The 27,968-nt window shown below is 45.5% G+C and overlaps 1 protein-coding gene across 1 annotated transcript; it reads left to right on the top strand.

Moving 5' to 3' along the window:
* Nucleotides 1-19: 19 nt before the first annotated feature.
* Nucleotides 20-27,013, top strand: GCKR (glucokinase regulator). The gene is made up of 19 exons (XM_515364.8): nucleotides 20-233; nucleotides 513-668; nucleotides 831-899; nucleotides 1,525-1,593; nucleotides 1,994-2,067; nucleotides 2,412-2,478; nucleotides 2,667-2,720; nucleotides 4,414-4,508; nucleotides 6,808-6,913; nucleotides 9,021-9,139; nucleotides 9,781-9,879; nucleotides 10,088-10,185; nucleotides 10,535-10,611; nucleotides 10,981-11,077; nucleotides 11,278-11,375; nucleotides 11,469-11,552; nucleotides 22,115-22,264; nucleotides 25,786-25,920; nucleotides 26,593-27,013. Exons 1-19 carry the CDS (start codon nucleotides 174-176, stop codon nucleotides 26,761-26,763), a joined length of 1,878 nt encoding a protein of 625 aa, XP_515364.3. The 5' UTR covers nucleotides 20-173; the 3' UTR covers nucleotides 26,764-27,013.
* The last annotated feature ends 955 nt before the right edge of the window (nucleotides 27,014-27,968 follow it).

The raw sequence follows: 27,968 nt of genomic DNA, 5'->3' as shown, positions 1-27,968 counted from the left end.
GGCTGGGGGCCTAGTGACCAGGAAAGGGTGGTGCTCTGAGAGCCCAGGGTGCTTGGGTTAATCATCACTGGGGCTCAGATAAGGCCCTGCCAACTGGAAGCAGAGTCATTGTGACCAGAGGGGTTTGTGTGGCTGAAGAGGCAGGAGGAACAGTGTATCCACAGCGTGGGACCATGCCGGGCACAAAACGGTTTCAACATGTCATTGAGACCCCGGAGCCTGGCAAGTGGGAGGTGAGACCCCTTCTTCATGTTGGCTTTCTGTGCTGATTCCTAGAATTATTTTTCATCCAGTCTTCCCTCCCCGCTGGTTTCTGCTCACCTCTTCTTCCTTCCTGATGTTCTTTCCCTAATATGCCCAGAGCACCAAGTGCAGGCTGAGTTTCTGGTGTGGTATGTGTGTGCGTGTGTGTAAGTCCAAACTCTGTGCCTGCTGCCACTCCCACCTCCAGCTCAGCAGGCATGAATGAGGCTTTGGCTTCCTGCTCCATCCTTGTCCCCTCTTCCTTCTAGTTGTCTGGGTATGAGGCAGCTGTGCCAATCACAGAGAAGTCAAACCCACTGACCCAGGATCTAGACAAAGCAGATGCTGAGAACATTGTTCGACTGCTAGGGCAATGTGATGCTGAGATCTTCCAGGAGGAGGGGCAAGCCCTGCCCACATACCAGGTAACCAAGACCCAAGACCTGGACCCTGGAAATAAACATGCCAACCCCAACCCCACCTCTGCTCTCCCTCACCATGGCTCCTAATATTGGAAACCCTGAGACCCCCTCCCCCATTCATCGTCCTCCTTTTCTTGGCTTCTCATTCCTGCATATTCCCTACAGAGACTCTACAGCGAATCCATTCTGACCACCATGGTACAGGTGGCTGGGAAAGTTCAGGAAGTGCTGAAGGTACTAACCTTCCTTCTGTTCCCTGCCTAAACTTTTCTGTTTCCCTCTTTCTCTTTTTACTGTCTCTATTTCTCACTTTGATAGATCTCATTCTCCTTTCTCCCTTTTGGAGATCCTCCCTTTTGGATCCTTATTTTCATCTTATTAATAAATAATAATGATAACTTCTCTGCTTAATACTTTATAATTGACAATCTACTTTCACACCTATTACCCTCACAAAAGCCTGTGAAGTTGATATGACTTCTGTTTGTTTTCCTCAGATGAAAAAAAAAAAGATTTAGAAAGGATAATCACTGTAGCTTGCTCAAATACACTGAGCTAATAATTGCTGGATAATGCTGCTTTTATTATTTACTTTTATTTAGATGACAAAGCTGCTTTCAGTTCTTTCTGGGAGAAGTAAGGATTTGAACAAGTAGTGGAGCAAGACATGGGAGTCAAACTGGTTTCTCTAATCCAATGTTCTTTTTGCTACACTACATTGCATGTATTTGTTCAATTTTGTGATGAGAGGAGGGATAAGGAGTCTTTCCAATTCCTCTTGCATTACTGACAAAGAAAAGAATATTCTTCCCCCAACCTGAGCCAGGCCCCGGTAATATATGCCTCTTTCCTTCTTCAGGAGCCAGATGGGGGGCTGGTTGTGCTGAGTGGAGGGGGCACCTCTGGCCGGATGGCATTCCTCATGTCGGTGAGCACCCTGGTCTCCAGTTTTCTTCCCCCTCCACTTCTGGAGGTGACCCTCAGGACCATAAAGATCATCATAACTAAGCTCCCAGGTGGCCCCCTCACTAGACCTGGACTCCAAGCCTGGCTCTTTCTCTCTTCCAAAAGCTAGATGTCACCATGAAGTCCCATTTCTTCTGAGCCCATCTGAGTCCCGCCAGTATGTTGCCAATGTCTCTACATCCCATGCACCACCAACTAATCTTCTCCAAGTAGCAGCTTTAAGTGCGAGATTCCATGTAGGACTGGGTTAAGCACTGGTCTAAGAGAATCATTATATAGTCTCTGCCCTCTAGGAGTTGAAAATCCAAGATAATTGTTTCTTCTCTGTCATTACCTCTTTACATCCTCTCCCTGCTTGACAGGTGTCCTTTAATCAGCTGATGAAAGGTCTGGGACAGAAACCTCTTTACACCTACCTCATTGCAGGGGGTGACAGGTAAGCCAAGTTAGCCTATGAATATTTTGTTTGACCTAAATAGTATTTCTTAGAAATTGAGTTTGAATACCTTTAGACAGAGATTGTGTCTGGCTTGTCTTAGTCCTCACCATTCCTTATTCCCTTACACTTGGCCCACTTCACATACTTATGTCGCCTGACTGGCTGTTGTAGGTATTTGAGTTTTTCAACTCTATGGAGTGTCTATCATGCACCAACAAACTGTGGGTGCTCATTCAATGATAGTTTTCCCTTTATGCCCATCTCTTAATGTAGCCTGCCCTAATACACCATAGGCTTCTGCTTCCCCGCCACTGCCACTGACCTTGAGTCTGTCCTCTTAGGTCTGTGGTGGCCTCTAGGGAGGGGACAGAAGATAGTGCCTTGCACGGGATTGAGGAACTGAAGAAGGTCTGTGCTTTTCACTGACATTGACCAGAGACCTCTATCTGTTCCTTCTCATGGGGACATAAAAGCCCCAGCATTCAGCCAAAGCCTATTTCCTCCCTCCCCTGTTCCTGGCCCTGATATCCTCACACAGTAGATTTGTGCCCTGGAATCCTCCCAGTTACACTACCTTGTCCATCCTCCTCTCCTAGGTGGCTGCCGGGAAGAAGAGAGTGATTGTCATTGGCATTTCTGTGGGACTCTCTGTGAGTAAAAAGATGGGTTGAGTGGATCAATTTTAGAGAGAGGAAGTGAGTGGGAATGGAATAGCATGGAAGATAGATCAATGAGATCGGTGCTAGAAAGCAGGAAGTTTGCTCAAGGAATTTTGGTTTTAGTTTCACTAACTTGGATCAAGTTGTGTGAATGTGGGAAGATGGGGAAGGGATTCTATTTCAGAATAACTGTGTATCAATCAATCAACAACCAAGATAGGTGGACTAGTCCAGGGGTAAGCAAACTATACTGGCTGGCCAATGCAGCCAGCTGCCTGTTTTTAAAGGTTTTTGTTGTTGTTGTTTGTTTGTTTGTTTTTGAGATGGAGTCTCGCTCTGTCACCCAGGCTGGAGTGCAATGGCATGATTTCGGCTCACTGTAAACTCCACCTCCCAGGTTCAAGCGATTCTCCTGCCTCAGCCTCCCGAAAAGCTGGGATCACAAGCGCCCACCACAATGCCCGGCTAGTTTTTGCACTTTTAGTAGAGACAGAGTTTCACCATGTTGGCCAGGCTGGTCTCGAACTCCTGACATCAGGTGCTCCACCTGCCTCGCTCAGCCTCTCAAAGTGCTGGGATTATAGGAGTGAGCCACTGCACCTGGCGCTAAAATAAAGGTTAGTGTTTTTTTTTTTTTTTTTTTGGTTGTCGTTGTTGTTTTTGAGAGTCTCCCTCTGTCTCCCAGGCTGGAGTGCAGTGGCATAATCTTGGCTAACTGCAGTCTCCTCCTCCCAGGTTCAAGCGATTCTCCTGCCTCAGCCTCCCGAGTAACTGGAATTATAGGCACATGCCACCATGCCTGGCTGATTTTGTATTTTCAGTAGAGACAGGGTTTCTACTAAAAAAGAAAACTGGGGACCAGGATGCTCACCGACATGAGGAATGCCATGTTGGCCAGGCTAGTCTTGAACTCCTGACCTCAAGTGATCTGCCCACCTTGGCCTCCCAAATTGCTGGGATTACAGGCATGAGTCACCATGTCCAGCCCCTAAAATAAAGTTATTGGAACACAGCCATTTTTGTTTACATATGGTCTAAGGCCTCTTTTATGCTATAGCCATAGGGTTGAGTAGTTGGACAGAGACCATAGGGCCCACAAACCCTAAAGTATTTAGTATCTGGCCTTTTACAGAAAAATATGGCCCCTGGACTAGTCCCTTGCTACTTAAAATGTGGTGCCTGCACCAGCAACATCAGTGTCACCTGGGACTTGTTAGAAATGCAAAATCTCAGGCCCCACTCTGGACCTACTGAGCATTTTAACAAGATTTCCAGGTAGTTTGAGAAGCACTGAGCCAGATGACTCCAAGTTTCCTCTCAATTCTGCAGCTCTCTGGCTCTAAGAATTCACTTCGCAGAAACTAGATCCCACCAGTGTTATATATGGAAGGAAGCACACAAAGAGAAGAGGATATTGACTTCAAAGAGTTTACGATTTTAGTTCAATAGTATTCCAACTTTACCGTGCAGAAGATTTCCTTGGGGAACTTGTTAAAAATGTAGTGCCCTTGAGGTACTTGTTAAAAACGTGCTCCCCCTTCAAATTTGGATCCAGTAGATTGTGACTGTACCTGGGAATCTGCATTTTGAACAAGCATTCTGAAGGATTCTGATGCACTTGAGCCTTGGGCACCACTCAGAGTAATGACCCCCTCATCATGCCCTTCTCTCTCTTCACCATCAGGCTCCCTTTGTGGCAGGCCAGATGGACTACTGCATGAACAACACAGCTGTCTTCTTGCCAGTCCTGGTTGGCTTCAATCCAGTGAGCATGGCCAGGTGAGCCTTCTGGAATGACTGGGCAGCCCTGGGGCAGGCTGGAGGGGAACATGTCAAAGTCTACAGTACAACCACAAGGGAGAGAACAGATAGTCTTGTTCACCAAATCTCAGAATATTAAAGTAAATATGGGGTGCCCCTAAGCTTATAAGGTTTTTTGTTTGTTGGTTGGTTGAATTATTCTCTTCTTGTTTCAGAAAGCATTAAAGGCAGCTTATAAAGGATGCATAAAATATAAGATAGCATACATTCAAAACAGGGATTGAAGAGGCAAGAGAAACAAGGGATAAAATGGAGGATAAAATGGGGTCAGGAAGATGCATACCACAAAGATTTGTGCTTTCATATGGGGGTGAGCCCCAAGCACCTTTTCAAAGTAGTAGTAGTGGGTGCCAGATGGCCTCCTACTCCTCTTTGTCCAGTTCCCTTATTTAGTGCCCATTCTCTCTCATCATTCCAGGCACCCCTTTCCTCCCCCGAGGATCCTCAGATCTCTCACTGTCTTCCCTTCCCTGAGAGCCCCTCATTACCAAATCACCTCCCTCTTATTCTCTATGTCAGTGGTCACTCTTATTTCAGAATAAGTCAACATATTAAACCAGTAGTGCTCAGATGTGGTTCTGTGCACGAGCTGCCTGGGGAATGTTACAAAAAAATAAAGAAGATTCTTAGTTCCTTGTGTAAGAGGTCTGATTTTGTAGGTTTGGAGTAAGGCCCTGAAATATCTATTTTTTGAAAGCAACCCTGGAGATTCTGATGCACAGCCAGGTTTGGGGAACTCTGCTAAATAAACCATTGGAGTGGGCCACCTGACAAAGCTGAGGGCTTCCTGACACCAGAGGGATGCGGCAAAGGCTTGTTGATTATTTTAGAGCAGCTTTTTGTATTTAGCGGTGGTCTTGGGAAGGGGGACAAGTGGGTTTTTCCAAGGTGCTTTTTCACCTTCCAGATTCTAGGCGGTAGTATAATTTATGCGAAGGTGTAAATGAATCTGAAATACTCCTAACCCTGATCCTTTTCATGGAGGGCTCTCCTTCACCAAAAATGTATCTGCTGCAGTGGATGCTAATTTCAGGCCCTATGACTAAGTGAAATGAAGAATTTCAAACAACGTAGGCGTGGAGATCTTCCAGTTGTTCCTTAAATCAGTGGCTCCCAAACTTGGCTGATTTTCAGAGTCATCTGGGAAGCTTTTTTAAAATACAGATTTTTGGGCTCCACTCCAGAACTACTGAATCTGAATCTTAGGGTGGACTTGGTACCCAGAAATGGGTAGTTATTAAAAAACAAAACTCCCCAGATGATTTGGATGCCCAGCTGTGTTTAGGAATCTCGACGTTAAACCATACGATATGAACCCTCTCTGCTTTAGTCTCCTCTTTCTTAGGACTCTAGGAAGTTTCAGAAATAGTTTGAGGAAGAATGACAGGAGACATTTTATACAACGGGCATGAAATATGTGAAACTTGTCTGCCCTAGAAGTAATACAGAAGAAAAAAAATACAAAAATAGTTCAAGAAGGGAGGGAACCTTTGCAGGATGGGATGATAAGGTGAAATTAGGGGTGCCATGTACAGAAGTAACTAACTCTTTGAGGTCCTGCCACAGTGGGCGATTCACAAATTGTCCCCTAGCAAAGCCATTAGAAATCAACTAAAGAAGATCGTCATTCTTTGAGATTCCATGATTTGTAACTAAGCAGATAACAAGTCTGTAGCTCTCTTGCCTCATGAACACGTTTATTTGTTCCCAATTAATTTACTCAAGGAATGTTCAACAACTGTGAGGTGCTACCTTGAAGCTTGGTTCCCTCACTGTTATCCCTCCCTCTGGTACTGAGGGTTCACTCTTTGGAGGGATGTATTCCCTCCAAATGGGAAGAATGCATTCCCACAAATGGGAAGGGCTTCTGATGGACCCTAAGATGGAAAATAAGGTGACAATTTTGACATTTGAATAACAGGCCTTCCCTAAAGGACCTGCAGAGAGTGACATTAGTATAGCCATGGCATTGGGGCTTATGCAAGGAGCAGGACACAAGATAGTTTGGGTCTCAGGCTGGGACTTTAAACTTGAGTGTTGGCTTTGCTCTGGGCTTGAGGTGCTGCATGTTTTATTAACCACTGTCCTTGGGGTTCAGGGACACAGTGCCTCTAAAAGTTCCAAAGCATATGTCTGTATGAAGTTGTTGACCTCTGACCTCAATCCCAATGCAGTCTTTGATCATGACTCCCAGCTGAGGCCCTTCTTTGAGATCCTCATAGACAATCTCCCCACCTTGTGTCTCTCTGGACCTCAGAAATGACCCCATTGAAGACTGGAGTTCAACATTCCGACAAGTAGCAGAGCGGATGCAGAAAATGCAGGAGAAACAGAAAGCTTTTGTGCTCAATCCTGCCATCGGGGTAGGGCCTCTCCTTTTTCTATGTTCTCCACCCCTCCAACACCTGGGAACTGCTTGCCACTTCCTTGGGGCCTCTGATTTTAGGTTCTATTATATCTTGTTTAAATTCCTGAGGTATTGTGAGTCAGCTAAAGTGTTATAAACCAAATCCTATTTTCCCATTTACATTTTCACCTTAAGATATTTCGTCTTCATTCCAACCCTCTCTCTCAAATTGGTAAGCCTGAAACACTTCAGCGGTCTGGGACAGTTTCTATTTAAAGAAGCTCTTTGCCATCTATGTATAGAGAGCGTTGAATAGCCATTGTTATGTTTCAGTCTGTCTCTCTCACATATTTACATTTTAAATATGGGCTTTAAAAAATGGGGTGCAGTTTTGTTTCATTCTTCTGCCTTTCTAAATCCTCTCCAAAATGGGGTGGCCCTTCTTAGGTTGAAAGCTGTTTTCTCCTGTTCCTTTTTTTCTCATCTGGATTGCGCATACATTTCACTAGCACCATTTCTCCTTACTTGGGCCTTACGAGGGCCTGAGCCAAATTCCAGCCCGTGCCTCCCTCTACCAGTGGTGGGCACACCATCTGCGACATTCTCCTCCATCTTCCTTTTGTGAGATAAGAAGGTAGAATTCCATATGACATAAGAATTCCACGGCTTTCACCTCCTAAATGCTCATCTGTCTTTCCTCCTCCCTGCAAATGTTGACTTTCAATGGCTTTCAATCTTCTTTTCTCAGTCACTACTTTTTTTTTTTTTTTTTTTTTTTTTGAGACGAAGTCTTGCTCTTGTCACCCAGGCTGGAATGCAATGGCCTGATCTTGGCTCACTGCAACCTCTGCTTCCCTAGTTCAAGCGATTTTCCTGCCTCAGTCTGCGGAGTAGCTGGGATTACAGGTGCCTGCCACCACATCTGGCTAATTTTTGTATTTTTAATAGACAGCCTGTTGGCCAGGCTGGTCTCGAACTCCTGACCTCAGGTGATCCGCCCGCCTCGGCCTCCCAAAGTGCTGGGATTACAGGCGTGAGCCACCGCACCCAGCCTCAGTCACTACTGTTATCATTCTGTTTGCTGTAGCCTCTTTGTCTGTCTGGTGTGCTGTGTGCCACATCTGGACTGCTGCAGTCACTTCTTCATTGGTCTGTCCAAAGCATATGACATGTGGTATTTGGATTGATAAACTACCACAGAAAATGGTGGAAGTGGGGGAGAAATTTCTTGGAAAGAAACACACTCTCTGGTGTGGGTGTGGTGGCTCACGCCTGTAATCCCAGCACTTTGGGAGGCCAAGGCGGGCAGATGACTTGAGGTCAGGAGTTCAAGACCAGCTTGGCTAACATGGTGAAACCACGTCTCTACCAAAAATACAAAAATTAGCCGGGCGTGGTGGCAGGTGCCTGTAATCCCAGCTACTTGGGAGGCTGAGGCAGGAGAATCGCTTGAATTTGGGAGGTAGAGGTTGCAGTGATCCAAGATTGTGCCACTGCACTCCAGCCTGGGTGGCAGAGTGAGACTCCATCTCAAAAAAAAAAAAAAAAAAAAGCACTTTGGGAGGCCGAGGTGGGCGAATCACGAGGTCAGGAGATCGAGACCATCCTGGCTAACACGGTGAAACCCCATCTCTACTAAAGATACAAAAAATTAGCCGGGCATGGTGGCGGGCGCCTGTAGTCCCAGCTATTTGGGAGGCTGAGGCAGGAGAATGGCGTGAACCCAGGAGGCAGAGCTTGCAGTGAGCCGAGATCCTGCCACTGCACTCCAGCCTGGGTGACAGGGTGACAGAGCAAGACTCCATCTCAAAAAAAAAAGAAAAAAGAAAAAAAAAGAAAACAAAGAAAAGAAAAGCACTCTGAAAAACCCTTGACCCAGCTGACAAGAGACCCAATCACTGTGACTTCCTCTCCAGAAAGTCCTGAGTATACCTAGGAGTGATCAGAGGAGGCCCTTCCCCTCTTTCTAATCTTCCTCTCGGTCAAGCCCACCCCAGCACCCTTCCTCACAAGCACACTGGGGGCCACTGGTACTATCACATGCATGCCTGGGGGTTACTAACAAGTGGTCTACGGGGTCTTCATCCTCTCCCAATTCCTCTTGGGTGTCTTCACCTCTTCAGCCCGAGGGTCTCAGCGGCTCCTCCCGGATGAAAGGTGGAAGTGCCACCAAGATTCTGCTGGAAACCCTGTTATTAGCAGCCCATAAGACTGTGGACCAGGGCATTGCAGCATCTCAAAGGTAGGGAGGATCTGGATAAGAGAGAGCTCAGAGTCAGGCGAGTGTGAGATGGTGTGGATGGAGATTGGCAGGTCTAGATCCAAGGACTGGGCTGGTGGCAGTAAGACTGCAGCCCACCACGCCTCCCCTGGGAAGGGAGCTGGGTAGTACATGCTGTTGCTCCCACCTCATAGTTGCAGGGTCCGAATTGTTTCCAGTGGATCCTGGATTCCTCAGGCCCAGACCTAATCCCTGAGCCTGCCTGGGGCCTCCAAAGCTAGCCTGGCTCCCTAGGGTCCTTTGATTTGGGGGTGGTCCAGGCCATGCAGGTAGAGCTTATCCTACTCTGGACCTGCCTCCCTCTCCAGGGTCTCTAGCCTCACTCCTAGGCTGCTCATGCCCCTTCCCAGTGGCTCTCAGATCCTGCTCCTCCTGGTGCTTTCCTGCTGCACTCGTCCCTCTTTCTGCTCTTTTGTTTTCTGCCCATTGAAGCCCTTGCTGCCCCTCCGGAACGCAGTCTGGGCCTACTCTCTGCACCTCTCCAGGGACCAGCAGAATTTAGTTCTAAGGGAGCTGTGCCTTCACCTCCCCGCTCAGGGAGGCACCTAAGCTTTCTGAGGGGGAATTGGGCCCTTCTTGAGAGCTGGTGGCTTTTCTCCCAGATGCCTCCTGGAAATCTTGCGGACATTTGAGCGAGCTCATCAGGTGACCTACAGCCAAAGCCCCAAGATTGCCGCCCTGATGAAGAGTGTCAGCACCAGGTGTGTGGATATGCGTTTAGAGGTGAGGATGTGGCCCGGATGGAGAATACTGAGAGCAGGGAGACTCTGTGAGACATGTTAACATGGTATGGGCGATAGGATTGCATGTTGAAGGGTCATGGTTTGTTGACTCCTGTGTTCTTCTGTGGACATATCTGGCCTCTTTGCACTGTGATCTCTCATGTCCTGACCTCTGACCCATTCTCAGTCTGGAGAAGAAAGGCCACGTGTACCTGGTTGGCTGGCAGACCCTGGGCATCATTGCCATCATGGATGGAGTAGAGTGCATCCACACCTTTGGTGCTGGTGGGACCCCAGTCCAGATGTTCTTCCTGCTTCCTCCTGATCCCAACCATTCGGGCTGCTCTCCAAACACTGTCCTACTCCCAACCCATGGGTGTTCCTCAGTGTCCCACCTTCCCTATCTAAATAGGCACTTCAGTCAAATTCTTCTTCCTTAGAACCCCAACTCAGTCCTTGATCCCTTCTCAGCTCCCACCCCTGTGCTTAACTATGGCCTCCCACAAGGGCTACTCCTCACTCTACGCCCCACTTGCCACTTTTCCTCCCAGTCCCATTTTCTCCCCATGAAGCCTAGAACCTTCCTTTCCTATATAGCCAATCACTCCTCTCTCCTTGTTCTTAAACTTCCTAGATTTCCGAGATGTCCGTGGCTTTCTCATTGGTGATCACAGTGACATGTTTAACCAGAAGGCTGAGCTCACCAACCAGGTCGGAGAAGAACAGGACTTGGGGAAGCTGGGGAGATCACTAGTGTGCTGAGGGTGGAAGAAAAGGGGAAGGCGGAGCTAGGTGGGAAGTTCATTGGAATAGACGGTCCAGAGAAGAGAATATGGGTCAGAAGTCATGAGGCTTTGGCTTAGCATGGGCAGTGTGGAAAGCTCTAGATCCAGTCCCCAAACTTGGCCCTAGTCCACTGACTTGTTACATAATCTTGGGCAAAACACTGTACCTTTTGAACCTCAGCTCTTTCACCTGTGCACAAAAGTGTTAGATCTCCTCCACGGCCCCCTTTAGTCCTCAAGTCTGTGCTTTAGAGTGTTTTCATGGGAGGGACCCTCCCATCTTCTTCTGCCCCAGGGTCCCCAGTTCACCTTCTCCCAGGAGGACTTCCTGACTTCCATCCTTCCCTCTCTCATGGAAATCGATACTGTGGTCTTCATTTTCACCCTGGATGGTGAGAGGGAAGATGGGAGTGGTGAGGGGTGGGGAGGGGGGAAATAGAATGATTCAGAGGAGCTGTTGTTTTTCTGGGTCTTAGGGTACCTGCTCAGAGGGAGGGACGGGGTGAATATCCTGACTGGACCCCAGCCAGGGGAGCAGGAGGAACAGCTGCACAGCCAGCCTTTCGACTCTGATGCCCTCCCCTTCTCCTAGACAACCTCACGGAGGTGCAGACTATAGTGGAGCAGGTGAAAGAGAAGACCAACCACATCCAGGCCCTGGCACACAGCACCGTGGGTCAGACCTTGCCGGTGAGAGTCCAGCCGTGACAAAGGGACCCAGGTGGCAGTTGCAGCCAGGCCTTCCTGGAGATGCCTCTCCTGCTCCTCTTTCTCTCTCTCCAGATCCCTCTGAAGAAGCTCTTTCCCTCCATCATCAGCATCACATGGCCACTGCTTTTCTTTGAATATGAAGGGAACTTCATCCAGGTATGGGGAATGAGAAGGTCCTATCTGCAGTAAGGGGCTCAGAGGGTGAGGGATTCCAGGAATAAAAAAACCCAAGGCTGGAGGGCAGAAAGCTTGGAGACCTCTCTGACCCTCACAAAGCCAGCTGGGCAAGGTCATGGGTTACCAGGTTACTAGTCAGAATTCCCAAGGCAATGAACTACTGGGCTCAGCTGTCTCTAGGAATATGCAAAAAGTTGCGGGATAGGCCTCCAGTCACCTGACAGATGTTCATTTGTCCTTTGGGACAGGTTAATTATTTTTACTTTGAGACGGAGTCTCACTCTGTCGCCCAGGCTGGAGTGCAGTGGTGCAATCTTGGCTCACTGCAACCTCTGCCTCTTGGGTTCAAGCGATTCTCGTGCCTCAAGTAGCTGGGACTACAGGTGTGCACCACCATGCCCGGCTACTGTTTGTATTTTTAGTAGAGATAGGGTTTCCTCATGTTGGCCAGGCTGGTCTCGAACTCCTGACCTCAAGTGATCTGCCTGCCTTGACCTCCCAAAGTACTGGGATTACAGGTGTAAGCCGCTGCGCCTGGCTGGGACAGGTTAATTCTTGATACCAAAGTCATCATCATTATCCAAAAGCTTTTACCACACCTTTTTTTTTTTTTTGCAAGTTTACTATGCTGAATTCATTGCAGATAACTTTATGTGCATATAGTCCCTGCTTGCCAATGAATTATAATCCAGCACAAATACTGATAATAATTACAGAAATAATAATCAGTGTGTGTGCTCTTTGCAATTTAGAGCTTTGTGTGGGCATTGGGAGCTCTGGATGCCGGTCTAGCTCTACAGTGTGGCCCAAGAAAGCAAGCAATTTTACATCTCTGGTTCTCAGTTTTCTCATACACCACCTGCCCACCCTCCATGGGCAGAATCAGGGCCCTGAAGGGTTGCTCTGGAGAGATGTGGTCTCTTATTCGTTATTCAAACCATGTCTGTCAGAAGTTTCCTGGCTTGACCAGACACAGCTGAAACACTGACTTACCTGGACTCAGAACTCGTATAGAAGCGGAAGTTTCTCTGCCCCTGAACAGGGAATCCACTCTCCTTCCAATGTCTTTCATTCTTTTTATTTTTTAAAGACAAAGTCTCACTCTGTGGCCCAGACTAAAGTGCAGTGGTGCCATCTCAGCTCACTGCAACCTCCGCCTCCCCTGCTCAACTGATCCTCCCACCTCAGCTTCTCAAGTAGGTAGGACCACAGGCACTCACCACCATGACTGGCTAATTTTTGTATTTTTTTTGTAGAGATCGGGTTTCTCCACATTGCCCAGGCTGTTTGCCAACTCCTAGACTCAAGTGATCCACCCGCCTTAGCCTCCCAAAGTGCTGAGATTGCAGGCGTGAGCCACTACACCTAGCCAAAACACTATTTTTAAAGAAAAATGTTCATTTCAACAGCCATACATTTTTTATAGATACATTTTTTATAGTAAAAACGTTACAAATTACAGAAATGCAAAAAAGAAAAAATCACTCCAAATCCACCATCTTCAAAAAAAAAAAAACACTCTAACAAATTTTGGAGAATGTCCTTTTAAATTTCTATTATATGCATATATAAATATATTTGTACAAAAGTAAGACCATACTTGATATGCTGTTTTAAAGTTGCTTTATGAACATCTTTCTGTACTAATAGATCACCATCATTTTCAAAAATTATTATTATTTATTTTTATCATGCCGGGATATGTTCTCATCTGATAGATCACTACTATCATTTTTTTTTTTTTTAAGATGGAGTCTCGCTCTGTCGCCCAGGCTGGAGTGCAGTGGCGCGATCTCCGCTCACTGCAAGCTCTGTCTCCCAGGTTCACGCCATTCTCTTGCCTCAGCCTCCTGAGCAGCTGGGACTACAGGCGCCCGCCACCATGCCCGGCTAATTTTTTGTATTTTTTAGTAGAGACGGGGTTTCACCGTGTTAGCCAGGATGGTCTCGATCTTCTGAACTTGTGATCCACCCGCCTCGGCCTCCCAAAGTGCTGCGATTACAGGCGTGAGCCACCACGCCCGGCCACTACTATCATTTTTAGTGTCAATGTAATATTCCACTGTATGGATGTACCATAAATTGTTTACTCTAACTCCGATTATCAGACACAGAGACTTCAATATTATGGTTTTTATTAAAGTGCTGCAGTGAACATCCTTATAAACACATCTTTTAGGCATTTCAATTGTTTCACCAGGATAAACCCCAAAAGCGAAATCACTGGGTCAAAGGGGATGTAAAATTTTGAAGCTTTTTGATACATATAGCCAAACTGCCCTCCAAAGAGGTTTATAAATAAAGCGTGAAGTTGCTTGTTCCCTTACACCCTTATACATACTGGATAGCATTCTTATAAAAAAATCTTTGCTAATCAGTAAAGCAACAAAAGGGCATTTTAGTGTTGTTTTAATTTATATTTCTTTAATTATTTTGTAGGTGGACTACTTAAAAATATATATTGGCCATTTGATACTTTTTTTTTTGTCTTTCATGTACTGCTTCTTGTCTTTTGGGTCTATTTACCCATTCTTTCTTTGGGGGGTATTTTTTTTTTTCTTATTTGTAAGAAGGGGTGTGTATAGCAAAAACAGTAGCCCTTTCTTTCTTTTCTATATTTTTCCCAGCTTAATATTTTCTTTTGTTTTTACGTTTTTTATGTAGAGACTTTTTTTTAAAATTTTACATAGTCAAATCTATCAATCTTTTCCTTTGTGTTTTTTGCCTTTTGGTTGATGTTGGTTTTATTTATTTGTTTATTTATTTGTGAGACAGAGTCTCGCTCTGTGGCCCAGGCTGGAGTACAGTGGTGTGATCTTGGCTCATTGCAACCTCCACCTCCCGGGTTCGAGCGATTCTCCTGCCTCAGCCTCCTGAGTAGCTGGGATTACAGGCACATGCCTCTATGCCCTGCTAATTTTTTCATTTTTTTGTAGAGACAGGGTTTCACCACGTTGGCCGGGCTGGTCTCGAACTTCGGACCTCAGGTAATACGCCTGCCTTGGCCTCTCGAAGTGCTGGGATTACAGGAGTGAGCCACTGCACTCAGCCTGGTTTTATCTTTCTAAATGAATTGGAATTGTTTGAAATAAAGAGGCTTTGTTTGGGCTGGTCAATCTTTAGCTATAGAAATATTTTTGACAGACGCCGTGACTCACGCCTGTAATCCCAGCACTTTGGGATGCCAAGGCGGGCAGATCACCTGAGGTCAAGAGTTCGAGACCACCCTGGCCAACATGGTGGAACCCTGTCTCTACTAAAAATACAAAAAAATTACCTGAGCATGGTAGTGGGTGCCTGTAATCCCAGCTAGTCGGGAGGCTGAGGCAGGAGAAGCCGAGGTTGCAGTAAGCTGAGAACGCACCATTGCACTCCAGCCAGGGCAACAAGAGTGAAACTCTGTCTCAAAAAAAAAAAAAATAAAATAAAAATTAAAAATAAAAAAAAAGAAATATTTTCGATGTAAACTGTTCCTACACTTTTATTTTGTTTTGTTTTGTTTTCTTTTTTGCCCTCCGAAGTGACAGTGGATACACTTTTATTTTGATAAAAATCAAACCTACAGAAAAATACGAAAATGGTGCAAGGAACACCCATATACTTTTCCCTGGATTCATCAATTATTAACATTTTGCCATATTTGCTTCATCTCTTTCCTTTCCCCTGAATTATATGAAAGATAATTGGAGCCAGGTACGGTGGCTCACGCCTGTAATCCCAGCACTTTGGGAGGCCAAGGCAGGCAGATCACAAGGTCAGGAGTTTGAGACCAGCCTGATCAACATGGTGAAACCTGATCTCTACTAAAAATACAAAAATTAGCCAGGCGTGGTGGCTTGGACCTGTAATCACAACTACTCAGGAGGCTGAGGCAGAAGAATCGCTTGAACCTGGGAGGCAGAGGTTGCAGTGAGCTGAGATCATGCCACTGCACTGCAGCCTGGGCGACAGAGCAAGACTCCATCTCAAAAAAAAAAAAAAAAAAAAAAAAAAGCCGGGCGTGGTGGCTCACGCCTGCAATCCCAGTACTTTGGGAGGCTGAGGTGGGTGGATCACAAGGTCAAGAGTTCAAGACCAGCCTGGCCAACATGGTGAAACCCATCTCTACTAAAAATACAAAAATTAGCCAGGCATGGTGGCACATGCTCATAGTCCCAGCTACTTGGGAGGCTGAGGCAGGAGGATCACTTGAACCTGGGAGGTGGAGGTTGCAGTGAACCGAGATCATGCCACTGCACTCCAGCCTGGGTGACAGAGTGAGACTCCATCTCAAAAAAAAAAAAAGAAGATAATTGGAGATACCTGATACGTTATACTAATTACTTTGGCATGTGTCCTCTAAGAACAAGGGCATTCACCTACATAATTACAATATACTTTTCCACTCAGGAAAATGACAATTAATATACTATTATCTATTATCTAGACCATATTCAAATTTCCCCAAATATTCCTGTATTGTTTTTATTTCCCAGATCCAGGATCCAATCAAGGATAATGCACTGCATTCAGTTATCAGGTCTTTTGGGTTTTCCTTTACTCCAGATGAGTTTCTCAGTTGTTCTTTATCTCTTTGATGACATTGATATCTTAGAAGTAAGTCCAGGTCAGTTGTTTTCCAGAATATGCCTCACTTTGGATTTGCCTGATTGTTTCTTCATGATATTCAGGTTAAATTTTTTGGCAGGAGTACTGCATAGGGGAAGTTGTGCCCTTATCAGTGTATCACATCGGGAGGTACCTGATGTCAGTTTGCCCCTTTATTGGTGATGCTACATTCCATTGTTTAGCTAGGATGGTGTCTGTTAGATTTCTCTGTATCCTATTCCTCAGCAATCTTTCACCCAATGGTTTTAGCATCCACTGATGATTCTTGGTTGAATTAATTATTACTATGGTAGTTTTTCAATGGTGATTTTCTATTTCTATCCCTTCCATCTATATTCAGTAGTTGGCATTCTTCTGTAAAGAAAATCTCTCTCATCCAGATGGGGTGGCTCACATCTGTAATCCCAGCACTTTGGGAGGCTGAGGCAGGTGGATCACTTGAGGCCAGCAGTTTGAGACCAGCCTGGCCAGCATAGCAAAACCCCATCTCTACTAAAATACAAAAATTAACCGGGTGTGGTGGTGTGCACCTGTAGTCCCAGATACTCAGGAGGCTGAGTCGGAGAATTGTTTGAACCAGGAGGTAGAGGTTGCAGTGAGCTGAGATCGTGCCATTGCACTCCAGCCTGGGTGATAGAGCGAGACTCCGTCACAAAAAAAAAAAAAAAAGAAAGAAAGAAAATCTTTTTCTTCTCTCCCCGTCCTATCTACCCTATCTATCTTTGTTTTTTTAGTGTCAATATGGACTCATGAATTTTTTGTTGTTGTTAAATGTGTTTTAATCCATTCTTATTATTCATTATTTATTTTAATGCTCAAAATGAGAGTTCATTCAAGCTGGTTCCTGTGTCCTTGTGACATATCCACATCAGTATTTGAACACTCTTTGTTGTGTTTCTTTTTGTAAAGTAATAATAACCTTCTTATGCAAAAGGTAGCATCTTTTTTATATCTTGCATTTTTTGCTTAAGATATTCTGAAAATCACCGCAGTGCAGTTTATAGATCTCTTCCTCATTATTATTATTTGCATTTGTGTGTGTGTGTGTGTGTGTGTGTGTGTGTGTGTGTGTGTAACAATAGTTTGCCCTGTCAATCTCCTATGCAGGAACACAAAACCACTGACCCAGGCTCACCTATACTTTCCCTGATCCAGCCCTGGAGTCAGTCATTTTTCTGAGGAGACCTGATCTTGTTAGTGGGTTCTAGTATTTAGAAACCCAAATGCTAGGTATGTTCACTGCTACTGGTGTGTCTTTGCCTCTAAGCCCTATCAGTAGAAAGAATAAGGGTGTGTGTATGTGTGTGTTTATGTATATATACATGCATACATACATATACATATGTATATTTGTTTACATACAGATGAATGTGTCTGCGTATATATATATATACACACACACATACATCTATATATACATCTATATATATACTGTATATATATTCCCACTCTTCTTCCTCTTTCCCTTAGTGATAATGTTGATTTCCAACATCATCAATATATCTGCCGTCTCATTCCATTTCCATTCATACCTGTAGGGTATTAGTTTAATTAGTTACTGGCTTATCCTCCTATGTTTCTTTCTGGAGAAAAGTGTGTGTGTACATATGTATAAGTTTGCACTTCCTATACAAAAGGCAGTCTACTATACTCTTTTGTGCTTTAAGAAGATATTCTGAAAATCACTCCATATTGGATCATAGAGCTCTTCCTCATTAATTTTTACCTTTGTGTGTTTCCACATATGTAATAGTTTACTCAGGCAATCTCCTATGTAGGACATATAGGTTTCCCATATTTTGCTATGATCAATCATGATGTAATGAATGTACATGTATTTTTATAATGTCAGAAGAGTATCTTTGGGATAAATTCCTAGAAGTATTAGAGCTGGGTCAAAGGGTACATACATATGCCATTTTGTTAGATATTGCAAAATTTCCTTCCATAGGGTTTACTATTTTGCTTTCCATACCAGCAATATACAAGAATGCTGCTCTCCTACAGCCTCTTGGAGAGTTTCATGAAGTTTTTGGATTTTGTCAACCTGATAGATTAGAAATGCCACTTCTGTGTAGTTTTCATTTATTTATTATTATTTTATTACTATTATTATTATTGTTTTTTGAGACAGAGTCTTGCTCTGTCACCCAGGCTGGAGTGCAGTGATGTGATCTCAGCTCACTGCAACCTCTGCCTCCCAGGTTCAAGCAATTCTTCTGCCTCAGCCTCCCAAGTAGCTGGGATTACAGGTGCCCAGCACCATGCACAGTTAATTTTTGCATTTATAGTGGAGACAGGGTTTCACCATGTTGGCCAGGCTGGTCTTGAACTCCTGACCTCAGGTGATCTGCCCATGTCGGCCTCCCAAAGTGCTGATTACAGGCGTGAGCCACCACGCCCAGCCTTATTTTATTATTTTTTTGAGACAGGGTCTCATTCTGTCACCTAGGCTGGAGTGCTGTGGTGTGATCATGGCTCACTGCAGCCTCAACTTCCTGGGCTTTGGTGATCATCCCACCTCAGCCTCCCGAGTGACTGGGACTACAGGCGCTTGCCACCATGCCTAGCTAATTTTGTTTCACCATGTTGACCAGGCGTGTCACCATGTTGGCCAGGCTGGTCTTAAACTCCTGACCTCAAGTGATCCACTCGCCTCTGCCTCCCAAAGCACTGGGATTATAGGCGTGGTCCAGAAAGCTTTTTCTAACATCTAAATTGTAAAGGAATTCCATCCATGTTTTCTGCTAGTAGAGATGGTTTCTTTTTTTCTTTTTTAAACACTTAGATCTTTCATTTATTGGGAGTTTATTCTTGTGTATGGGGTAAGGCATGAATCCAATTATTTATTTTTCCAAGTGATTATCCAATTGTTCATATATATATATATATATATATATATATATATTTTTTTTTTTTTTTTTTTTTTTTTTTTGAGACAGAATCTCACTCTGTCACCCACGCTGGTGTGCAGTGATGTGATCAGATTTCACTGCAACCTCAAACTCCTGGGCTGAAGCAATCATCCCACCTCAGCCTCCCAAGTAGCTGGGACTACAGGCACATGCCACCATGCCTGGCTAATTAAACAAAAAAAAATTTTTTTTTTTTTTGTAGAGACAGGTTCTTGCTATGTTGCACACGCTGGTCTCAAATCCCTGGCCTCAAGCAATCCTCCTGTCCCAGCCTCCCAAAGAGCTGGGGTTACTGGGGTGAGCCACCGTGCCTGGCTCCAATATAATTTTTTTAAGTTCATCTTTTCCTGAGTGATTTAGGATGCTATCTGTGTCACATACTCAATTTCTATGTGCATTGGTCTATTTATGGACTTTCTATTCTGTTCCACTGGTTTGTCTATTGATGTGCTGGTACCATATGTTTTAATTATGGAGGCGTTATGGTATGTTTGGTATCCAATAGGGTTTGTTCTTCATTCTTGTTTTTTTTTTTTTTTTGAGATGGAGTCTCATTCTGTTGCCCAAGTTGGAGTTCAATGGTATGATCTCGGCTCACTGCAACCTCTGCCCCCCAGGTTCAAGTGATTCTCTTGCCTCAGCCTCCCAAGTAGCTGGGATTACAGGCACGCGCCACTACACCAGGCAAATTTTCTTTTGTATTTTTAGTAGAGATCGGGTTTCACCCTGTTGGCCAGGCTGGTCTCAAACTCCTGACTTCAAGTGATCCACTCACCTCAGCCTCCCAAAGTGCTGGGATTATAGGCGTGAGCCACCGTGCCCAGCCTATTCTTCTTTTTAAGGATTTTCCTGGCTATATCCAGGCCGATTTTTCCATGTGTACTTTAAAATGAATGTGTCGCACTCCAAATTTTGTAAAATTTAAAATATTTTTGTGTTAATGGTGTTAATGTTAATGGTATCAATGGTTAGTGGTATAACCTAGATCTAATTGACCTCTCTCCCAAAGTGCAGTCTGACACGCACCCTATAGCATCAGTACTGCATACTTACTGGCCAGTTTCATGCTGAAATTTCATGCTGTTCTTATATTTAGTGTTGTGGACATTCACTTATTAAAATGTTTTCAGTATACCCTCTTCCAGGGTTTTGTGTGAACAGCTATTTCTAGAGTTTCAGAATAAAGAGGTAAAAGTAGCAGTAGCCTGTTTCCTCAGCCTGGCTAGGACCACGTGTATTAGTACCTTTTTTTTTTTTTTTTTTTTATGGAGTCTCATTCTGTCGCCAGGCTGGAGTGCAGTGGTGTGATCTAGGCTCACTGCAACCTCTGCCTCCTGGGTTCAAGCGATTCTCCTGCCTCAGCCTCCTAAGTAGCTCTGACTTACAGGTGCTTGCTACCATGCCTGGCTAATTTTTGTATTTTTAGTAGAGACGGGATTTCACCATGTTAGCCAGGATGGTCTCAATCTCCTGACCTCATGATCCGCCCACCTTGGCCAGTGCATTTTCATACTGCTCTAAAGAACTGCCCGAGACTGGGTGATTTATAAAGGAAAGAGGTTTAATTGACCCACAGTTCAGCATGGCTGGGGAGGCCTCAGGAAACTTACAATCATGGTGGAAGGTGAAGGGGAAGTAAGGCATCTTCTTCCCAAGGTGGCAGAAAGGAGAAGTGCCAAGTGAAGGGGGAAGAGCCCCCTTATAAAACCATCAGATCTCATGAGAACTCACTATCCCAAGAACAGCATGGGGGAACGCCCCCTGCCCCCCATGATTCAATTACCTCCACCTGGTCTCTCTCTTGACACATGGGGATTATGGGGATTACAATTCAAGATGAGATTTGGGTGAGGACACAAAGCCTAACCATATCACCAATTAATTAATCCCCTCAACACCTTTACTGGGCCCCAGTTTCCCTGCTAATGTGCCAATAGGTGTTATAAGTGCCCCAAGGTGGACAAGATATAAGGGCCAAAAACAAGGGGCAGTTTTATACTCGCGATACCACATGTTTGTACAACTTTTTAGTTTTCAACATGCCTTTACATAGGTTGTCTCATTCATCCAGGAGATATTTGTGGCAAAGTAGGAAATGCCCTCATCATTGAATTAGAAGACCTGGATTTAGGTCCTCATTCTCCGTCTCGTTATCATATGAGCTTCTCCAAGTTAATTTACTTCTGACCTCTAGTTTCCTCATATGTAGAAATGAGGATAGGTAAACTTATTCTGTAGGGCTGTTAGAAAAATTAAATAGAATTCATTTTTCAACAAACATTTTTTTTTCCCCTGAGACATAGTCTCACTCTGTTGCCCAGGCTGGAGTGCAGTGGCACAATCTAGGCTCACTGCAACCTCCACCTCCCGGGTTCAAGTGATTCTTGTGCCTCAGCCCCCCGAGTAGCTGGGATTACAGGTGTATGCCATCACTCCTAGCTAATTTTTGTGTATTTAGTAAAGACAGCGTTTCATCATGTTGGCTAGGCTTGTTGAGAACTCCTGACCTCAGGTGATCCCCCCACCTTGGCCTCACAAAGTGGTGGGATTACAGGAGTGAGCCACTGTGCCCGGCCTCAACAAATGTATTGATCAGCAAACATGTGTCAGTCATGGTCTAAAAAACTGGGGCCCTGGAGCAGAATAAGTCACCATCTCTGCCCTTTCAAGAAGCCTGTGGTTTAGTGGAATGAATCCCACTCCTCCTGTCTGATACCCGGGGAGAAAAAGGAACGATTCAGCAGGATCAGAATTCTAATGTGGAAGGACTCAGAGAACATGTCTGTCTACCTAGGGGTCAAAAACACAAATGGGTGAAGCTACCAGGTTTGCCTGAGACAATCCTGGTTTACATCTATTGCCCTAACATTTAAACCCTGGGCTGCTCAAACAAATCATGTTTGCATTTTGGTCCGTGTTTCTTGACAGTTGGTTTCTTGTCTGATAACAGGGCCCTGTTCACTCTGCTGCTTTTCTGTCCTCTAATTTTTGACACTCCCATGTGTCTGCCCTTTTCAGAAGTTCCAGCGTGAGCTAAGCACCAAATGGGTGCTGAATACAGTGAGTACAGGTGCTCATGTGCTTCTTGGTAAGATCCTACAAAACCACATGTTGGACCTTCGGATTAGCAACTCCAAGCTCTTCTGGCGGGCGCTGGCCATGCTGCAGGTAGGGATATGATGGGGCAGGGTTGGGTGGGGCCTGGCCTCAATGCTTAGGCTGCCAGAGGAGGGTATTTTGCAGAGGTATGGAAATGTGCAAGGGTACAGGCTGCCTTTTCTGTGTGCTTCTGCTCCTCCTATTAGGTGCATCTTCCCCTTAAGGAGTGTGTGTGCACACATGGGTGTGTTTGTGAAATTGTAATTATTAGGCAAGACTCTTTCAGTTACAAACGTGATGGAAAACGAGTTTATACTGGTTTAAGCTAAACAAAGAAAATGATGGCTGATATAACTGAACAATCTTAGGGCAGCTGAATCTAATGTGTTCCAGAACTTTCCACCCTTAACTCTGTTTTCCCCTGTGTTGCTCTCATTCTTTTTTTTTTTTTTTTTTGAGATGGGGTCTTGCTCTATCGCCCAGGCTGGAGTGTAGCGGTGCTATTTCAGCTCAGTGCAACCTCCGCCTCTGAGGTTCCATTGATTCTCCTGCCCCAGCCTCCCGAGTAGCTGGGATTACAGGCACCCCCCACCATGCCCAGCTAATTTTATATTTTTTAACAGAGACAGGGTTTTGCCATGTTGGCCAGGCTGGTCTCGAACTCCTGACCTCAGGTGATCCACCCGCCTCAGCCTCCTAAAGTGCTGGGATTACAGGCGTGAGTCACTGCACCCGGCCGTTGCTCTCATTCTTAGGCAAGTTTTTTCCATTAGGTGGCAAACTGGCCACCAGTAGTGCCAGCCTGACAATTTACGTAGCAACACTAGTGGGCAAAGTGCTTGCCTGTCCTGTGGTTCTTGCAAATGCCTGGTCGGGGGCTCTTGCTTGGGACACATGCATGTCCCTGAAGCAATCACTGTTCTCCAGAGCAAGGGATGCTCTGCCCAGTCTGGTTCATGTGCTTTCCCTTCAGGATGGTGGTGGAAGAAGGGCTGGGAGGTGAGCCTCAATCCAACCTCATTACCTGAGCATGGGGAAGCGATAGATCCTCAGAGGAAAACCAAGGTGCTGATACCAGAAGGAGGAGTGGATGTTGAGCAGACGGCATGACAGATGGTCATGAAAATGGGGTCGCCAGATTCAGCAAATAAAAATACAGGACGCCCAGTTAAATTTGAATTTCAGATAAATATGGAATAATTTTTCCATCAAGTATGCCCTATGCAATATTTGAGATATTTTTGATTTTTTTCATTATATATTTGGATGTCCTGTATTTTTATTCACAAAATCTGGCAACCCTATGTGAAAGGAATCAATCAATGAACATTTAGTGAGCACCCACCAGGTCCCCAAAATAAACTATGGTCCTTACTGAAGTCCAGTGGAGGTATAAAGAAGGTGGGGGTCAGAATGCATTATAGCAAAAAGAAGGCCTCATGGAAGGGGTGATATTTGAGCTAGGCCTGGTGGTTATGGCTTGGATAGGTGGACAGAAGAGCATTCCTGTTAGGTCATTCACCAAGTCCCAGAAGGGGGACTGGGCATGATATGTGAGGGACACGGGTCTAACCAGAGTGGCGAGTCACTTTAGAGCACAGTGAGGGATTGTGAAGAAGTAGGAAGGGGAGGGATGTGGGAGGTTAAAGCCAGGCAGGAATTTGGACTTTGCCAAATGTAGCTAGACCTGCGCTGTCCAAAACATTGGCCACCAGCCACATGTGGCTATTGAGCACTTGAAATGTGGCTAGTGTGACTGAGGAACTGAATTTTTAATTTTATGTAAAAACCAAAGCTGTATACTTTTTAAATTAAATGTAACTTTAATATTTTGGTAGGACTACATTTCGCTTTTTAGCATTGCAAATCTAGCACCCAAATTGAGGTGGGCTGGCTGGGCACGGTGGCTCACGCCTGTAATCCCAGCATTCTGGGAGGCCGAAGCAGGCAGATCACTTGAGGTCAGGAGTTCGAGACCAGCCTGGCCAACATGGTGAAACCCCGTCTCTACTAAAAATAAAAAAATAGCCGGGCATGTTGGCACAGGCCTATAGTCCTGTCTACTAGGGAGGCTGAGGCAGGAGAATAGCTTGAATCTGGGAGGTGGAGGTTTCAGTGAGCCAAGATAGTGCCACTGCACTCCAGCCTAGGTGACAGAGTGAGACTATCTCTCAAAAAATAAAATTAAAATTAAAAAAAGCCACAAAAAAACAAATTGAGGTGTGCTCTAGTTGCAAAATACACACTGGATTTCAAAACACAAAATCCGAATATAGAAAAATATTGCAAAATATCTGACTAATAATGTTTAATATTGTTTACATTGGGTTATATATTGGGTTAAATAAAATATATTATTAAAATTGATTTCAGGCCAGGTGCGGTGGCTCACACCTGTAATCCCAGCATTTTGGGAGGCCAAAGCGGGCAGATCACAAGGTCAGGAGAAATAGGTGAAATCACATTTTTTTTTTTTTTTTTTGAGATGGAGTCTCACTCTGTCTCCCACGCTGGAGTGCAGTGGCATGATCTCGGCTCACTGCAACCTCCACCTCCTGGGTTCAAGTGATCCTCCTGCCTCAGCCTCCTGAGTAGCTGGGATTACAGGCATGCGCCACCACACCCGGCTAATTTTTTTTTTTTTTGTATTTTTAGTAGAGACGGGATTTCACCATATTGGCCAGGCTGGTCTCCAACTCCTGACCTTGTGATCCACCTGCCTCAGCCTCTCAAAGTGCTGGGATTACAGGCGTGAGCTGCTGTGCCTGGCCAATTTCACCTATTTCTTTTTTTAATGCAGCTACTGAAAACTTAAACTTACATATGTGGTTTGCATTATATTTTTTTCTTTATTTTTATTTTTTTTAGAGACAGGGTCTCACGCTGTTACCCAGGCTGGAGGGCAGTGCATTGGCACCATCCGGCTCACTACAGCCTCAAACTCCTGAGCTCAGGCAATCCTCCCACCTCAGCCTCCTGAGTAGCTGGGACGATAGGCAGGTGCCACCATGCCCAGCTAATTTGTTTTATTTTTTGTAGAGATGGGGTCTTGCTGTGTTGCCTAGGCTGGTCTCGAACTCCTGGGCTCAAGTAATCCTCCTGTTTTGACCTCCCAAAGTGCTGGGATTACAGGTGTGACCCACTGTGCCCAGCCTTGCATTATATTTCTACTGGACAATGCTGAGCTAGACAGAGAGGAGGGTAGTGACAAAATGGAAGCAGTGTTTGCAGATGAACAGTCTTACATTAGTGTGCAAGATGGATTTGGTTACAGAGGAAACTAGAGAGAGGGAGTCCAGATTACCAACCTACAGGATTGGTGGAACACATATGCAAATTTGAGTAATTTGCCATTAATCCTCCAGTTTAACCCAGCCAGTCAAGCCCACCACCAACCCCTTTAACCTAGTTTTTCTTTACACCTGGGAATTACAATTTAGGATTGCCAACATGGACAAATCATCTACAGCCTCTATAGCCAGGCCTCGGGATCCCAGCCTCTCACTCTCATAGTTCATTCTTCTCCCTTGACTCCATTCTTAGTTCCTCTGGCCTTTAGCCTGACACTGATCTTACCACTTCTTCCTTAGCGGTTCTCTGGACAGTCCAAGGCTCGATGCATCGAGAGCCTCCTCCGAGCGATCCACTTTCCCCAGCCACTGTCAGATGATATTCGGGCTGCTCCCATCTCCTGCCATGTCCAGGTTGCACATGAGAAGGAACAGGTATCCTGCCCACTGCTGGTCATTCAACAAATACTTTTTGAGCACTTTCAGTGTGTCAGGAAGTTTGTTCGGCACTGGGTTTACAAAGCTCAGTGGCACTCTGCTCACAAGGACCTCCACATTCATGGGGTCTTTGGACTGGGTTTTGAAGGATGAATAGGAGTTTTCCTGGTCAAAGTGAAGGTTTCTCTCTGCTCTTAATCCACCTCGTTACCACCTTCTAATCTTCATAACATCCTATTTGCATCTAACCTAGTGGCTCCTGATTCCTGTGTCAAATGCTTTAACTCCTCCAGGGTTCTGTTTTTTTTTTTTTTGAGAGAGAGTCTTGCTCTGTCACCCAGGCTGCTGGAGTGCAGTGGCGCGATCTCGGCTCACTGCAACCTCTGCCCCCGGGTTCAAGAGATTCTCTTGCTTCAGCCTCCCAAATAGCTGGGATTACAGGTGCCAGCCACCAATGCCTGGCTAATTTTTGTATTTTTAGTAGAGATGGGGTTTCACCATATTGGCCAGGCTTGTCTCAAACTCCTGAACTTAAGTGATCTGCCCACCTCGGCCTCCCAAAGTGCTGGGATTACAGGCATGAGCCACTGCGCCCGACCTTCCTCCGGGGTTCTTTCTCTGATGACCTCATTCCCTCAGGCTTCAGTGCCCACTGCCTCTTCCTCACAGGTGATACCCATCGCCTTGCTGAGCCTCCTATTCCGGTGCTCGATCACTGAGGCTCAGGCACACCTGGCTGCAGCTCCTTCTGTCTGTGAGGCTGTCAGGAGTGCTCTTGCTGGGCCAGGTCAGAAGCGCACTGCAGACCCCCTCGAGATCCTAGAGCCTGACGTTCAGTAAACCCATGTTTCTGGGTGGGTGAAAGGGGCCCAACCCTGCCCACTTCAGCCCAGCCCGCCCAAGGGGACTTGTGCCAGCAGAACATGTGGGAGGAAGAAGCCCCGTTTCCAGGGCATCCGCAGCCCAGGGTAGGGAGAAATATTCTCTCCACTTTGGGGGAGAGTTCTTGCTCTCGACCTACTGGTTTCTACTGTCACCGACTTATTCTGATTTCAGAAATAAAATGAAATGTCTTATTTTGGAAAGTTAACCTTTCAAAGTCAGTAAATCAAACGGTAGATCAGAGGTGGGATAGGATGGGTGGCATGGGTTGGTCTTAACAGCAGATTTGTTTCTTTAATTCTGTCCCCAACTCCATTTCATTGGTCCCTAACACAAGCCTTATACTGGCATCCCTGTATTTTCATTACCAACATGCAGCCACGTGTGCATGCGTGCACACACACTCCAGTCCCACACAGACACACAATGAGAGGTGGGAACTTTTAGATAATTCCAGGGGAAGAGGGAAGAAGTTGTGTACCTAACATAGGAAACCCAGAAAAAGGGCAGTCTTAATCAGACATGACAAGATCTAGAATGACTGCTACATCCACGCATTAGACCATGAAATGAGGGTCACATCCCCTGCCCCGTGTTTGTAAGAGGAACATAAGGAACTCTGGGGGTGCTGAAAGCCCTTGGTGGTGGGACCCAACAAACACTAGAAACCCCGGGCTGTACATTTTAGACATCAGCTGCCCCATGTTTTGACAAATTAAAGACACCCTTGTTCATCCTAGATTCATGCCAGCTCTTTAGGGCCTGTGATATATGGCCCTGACAGTAGAGAGCTGGTTCCTCCTTGTGCCTGAGAAATATCCAGGTAATAGATACTCAGGAACATTCCTCTGGGGATGAAACTCTCTGGAAAGGTCCCTGGAACTTTTAGGCAGGAGGGTGACTGCAAAGGAGCCAGATTTTGGTTTTATGAGGATAGAGTAATCAACCTTTTTAAGGTGGCCATAGGCCCCTCTGTGCATCTGAGGGCCTGCAGCCTCTATGTGAGCTCTGTTTTCCTGTTCCACATCTTCACACTGATGCCTTGGATGATCAGTAATCCCCCTTTCCCCAGCCACTACTCTCACGATGCTTCCTGAGTACCACCCCTTTCATCTTCCACAAACACCTCTCCCAAATTCAAGATGGCTAAAGTTAGGAAAGGC

Source organism: Pan troglodytes, chromosome 12 (assembly GCF_028858775.2).
Source record: "Pan troglodytes isolate AG18354 chromosome 12, NHGRI_mPanTro3-v2.0_pri, whole genome shotgun sequence".
Taxonomy (NCBI): Eukaryota; Metazoa; Chordata; class Mammalia; order Primates; family Hominidae; genus Pan; species Pan troglodytes.
The sequence above is the reverse complement of the archived record's forward strand: the minus strand, read 5'-3'. Positions and strand labels throughout refer to the sequence as shown.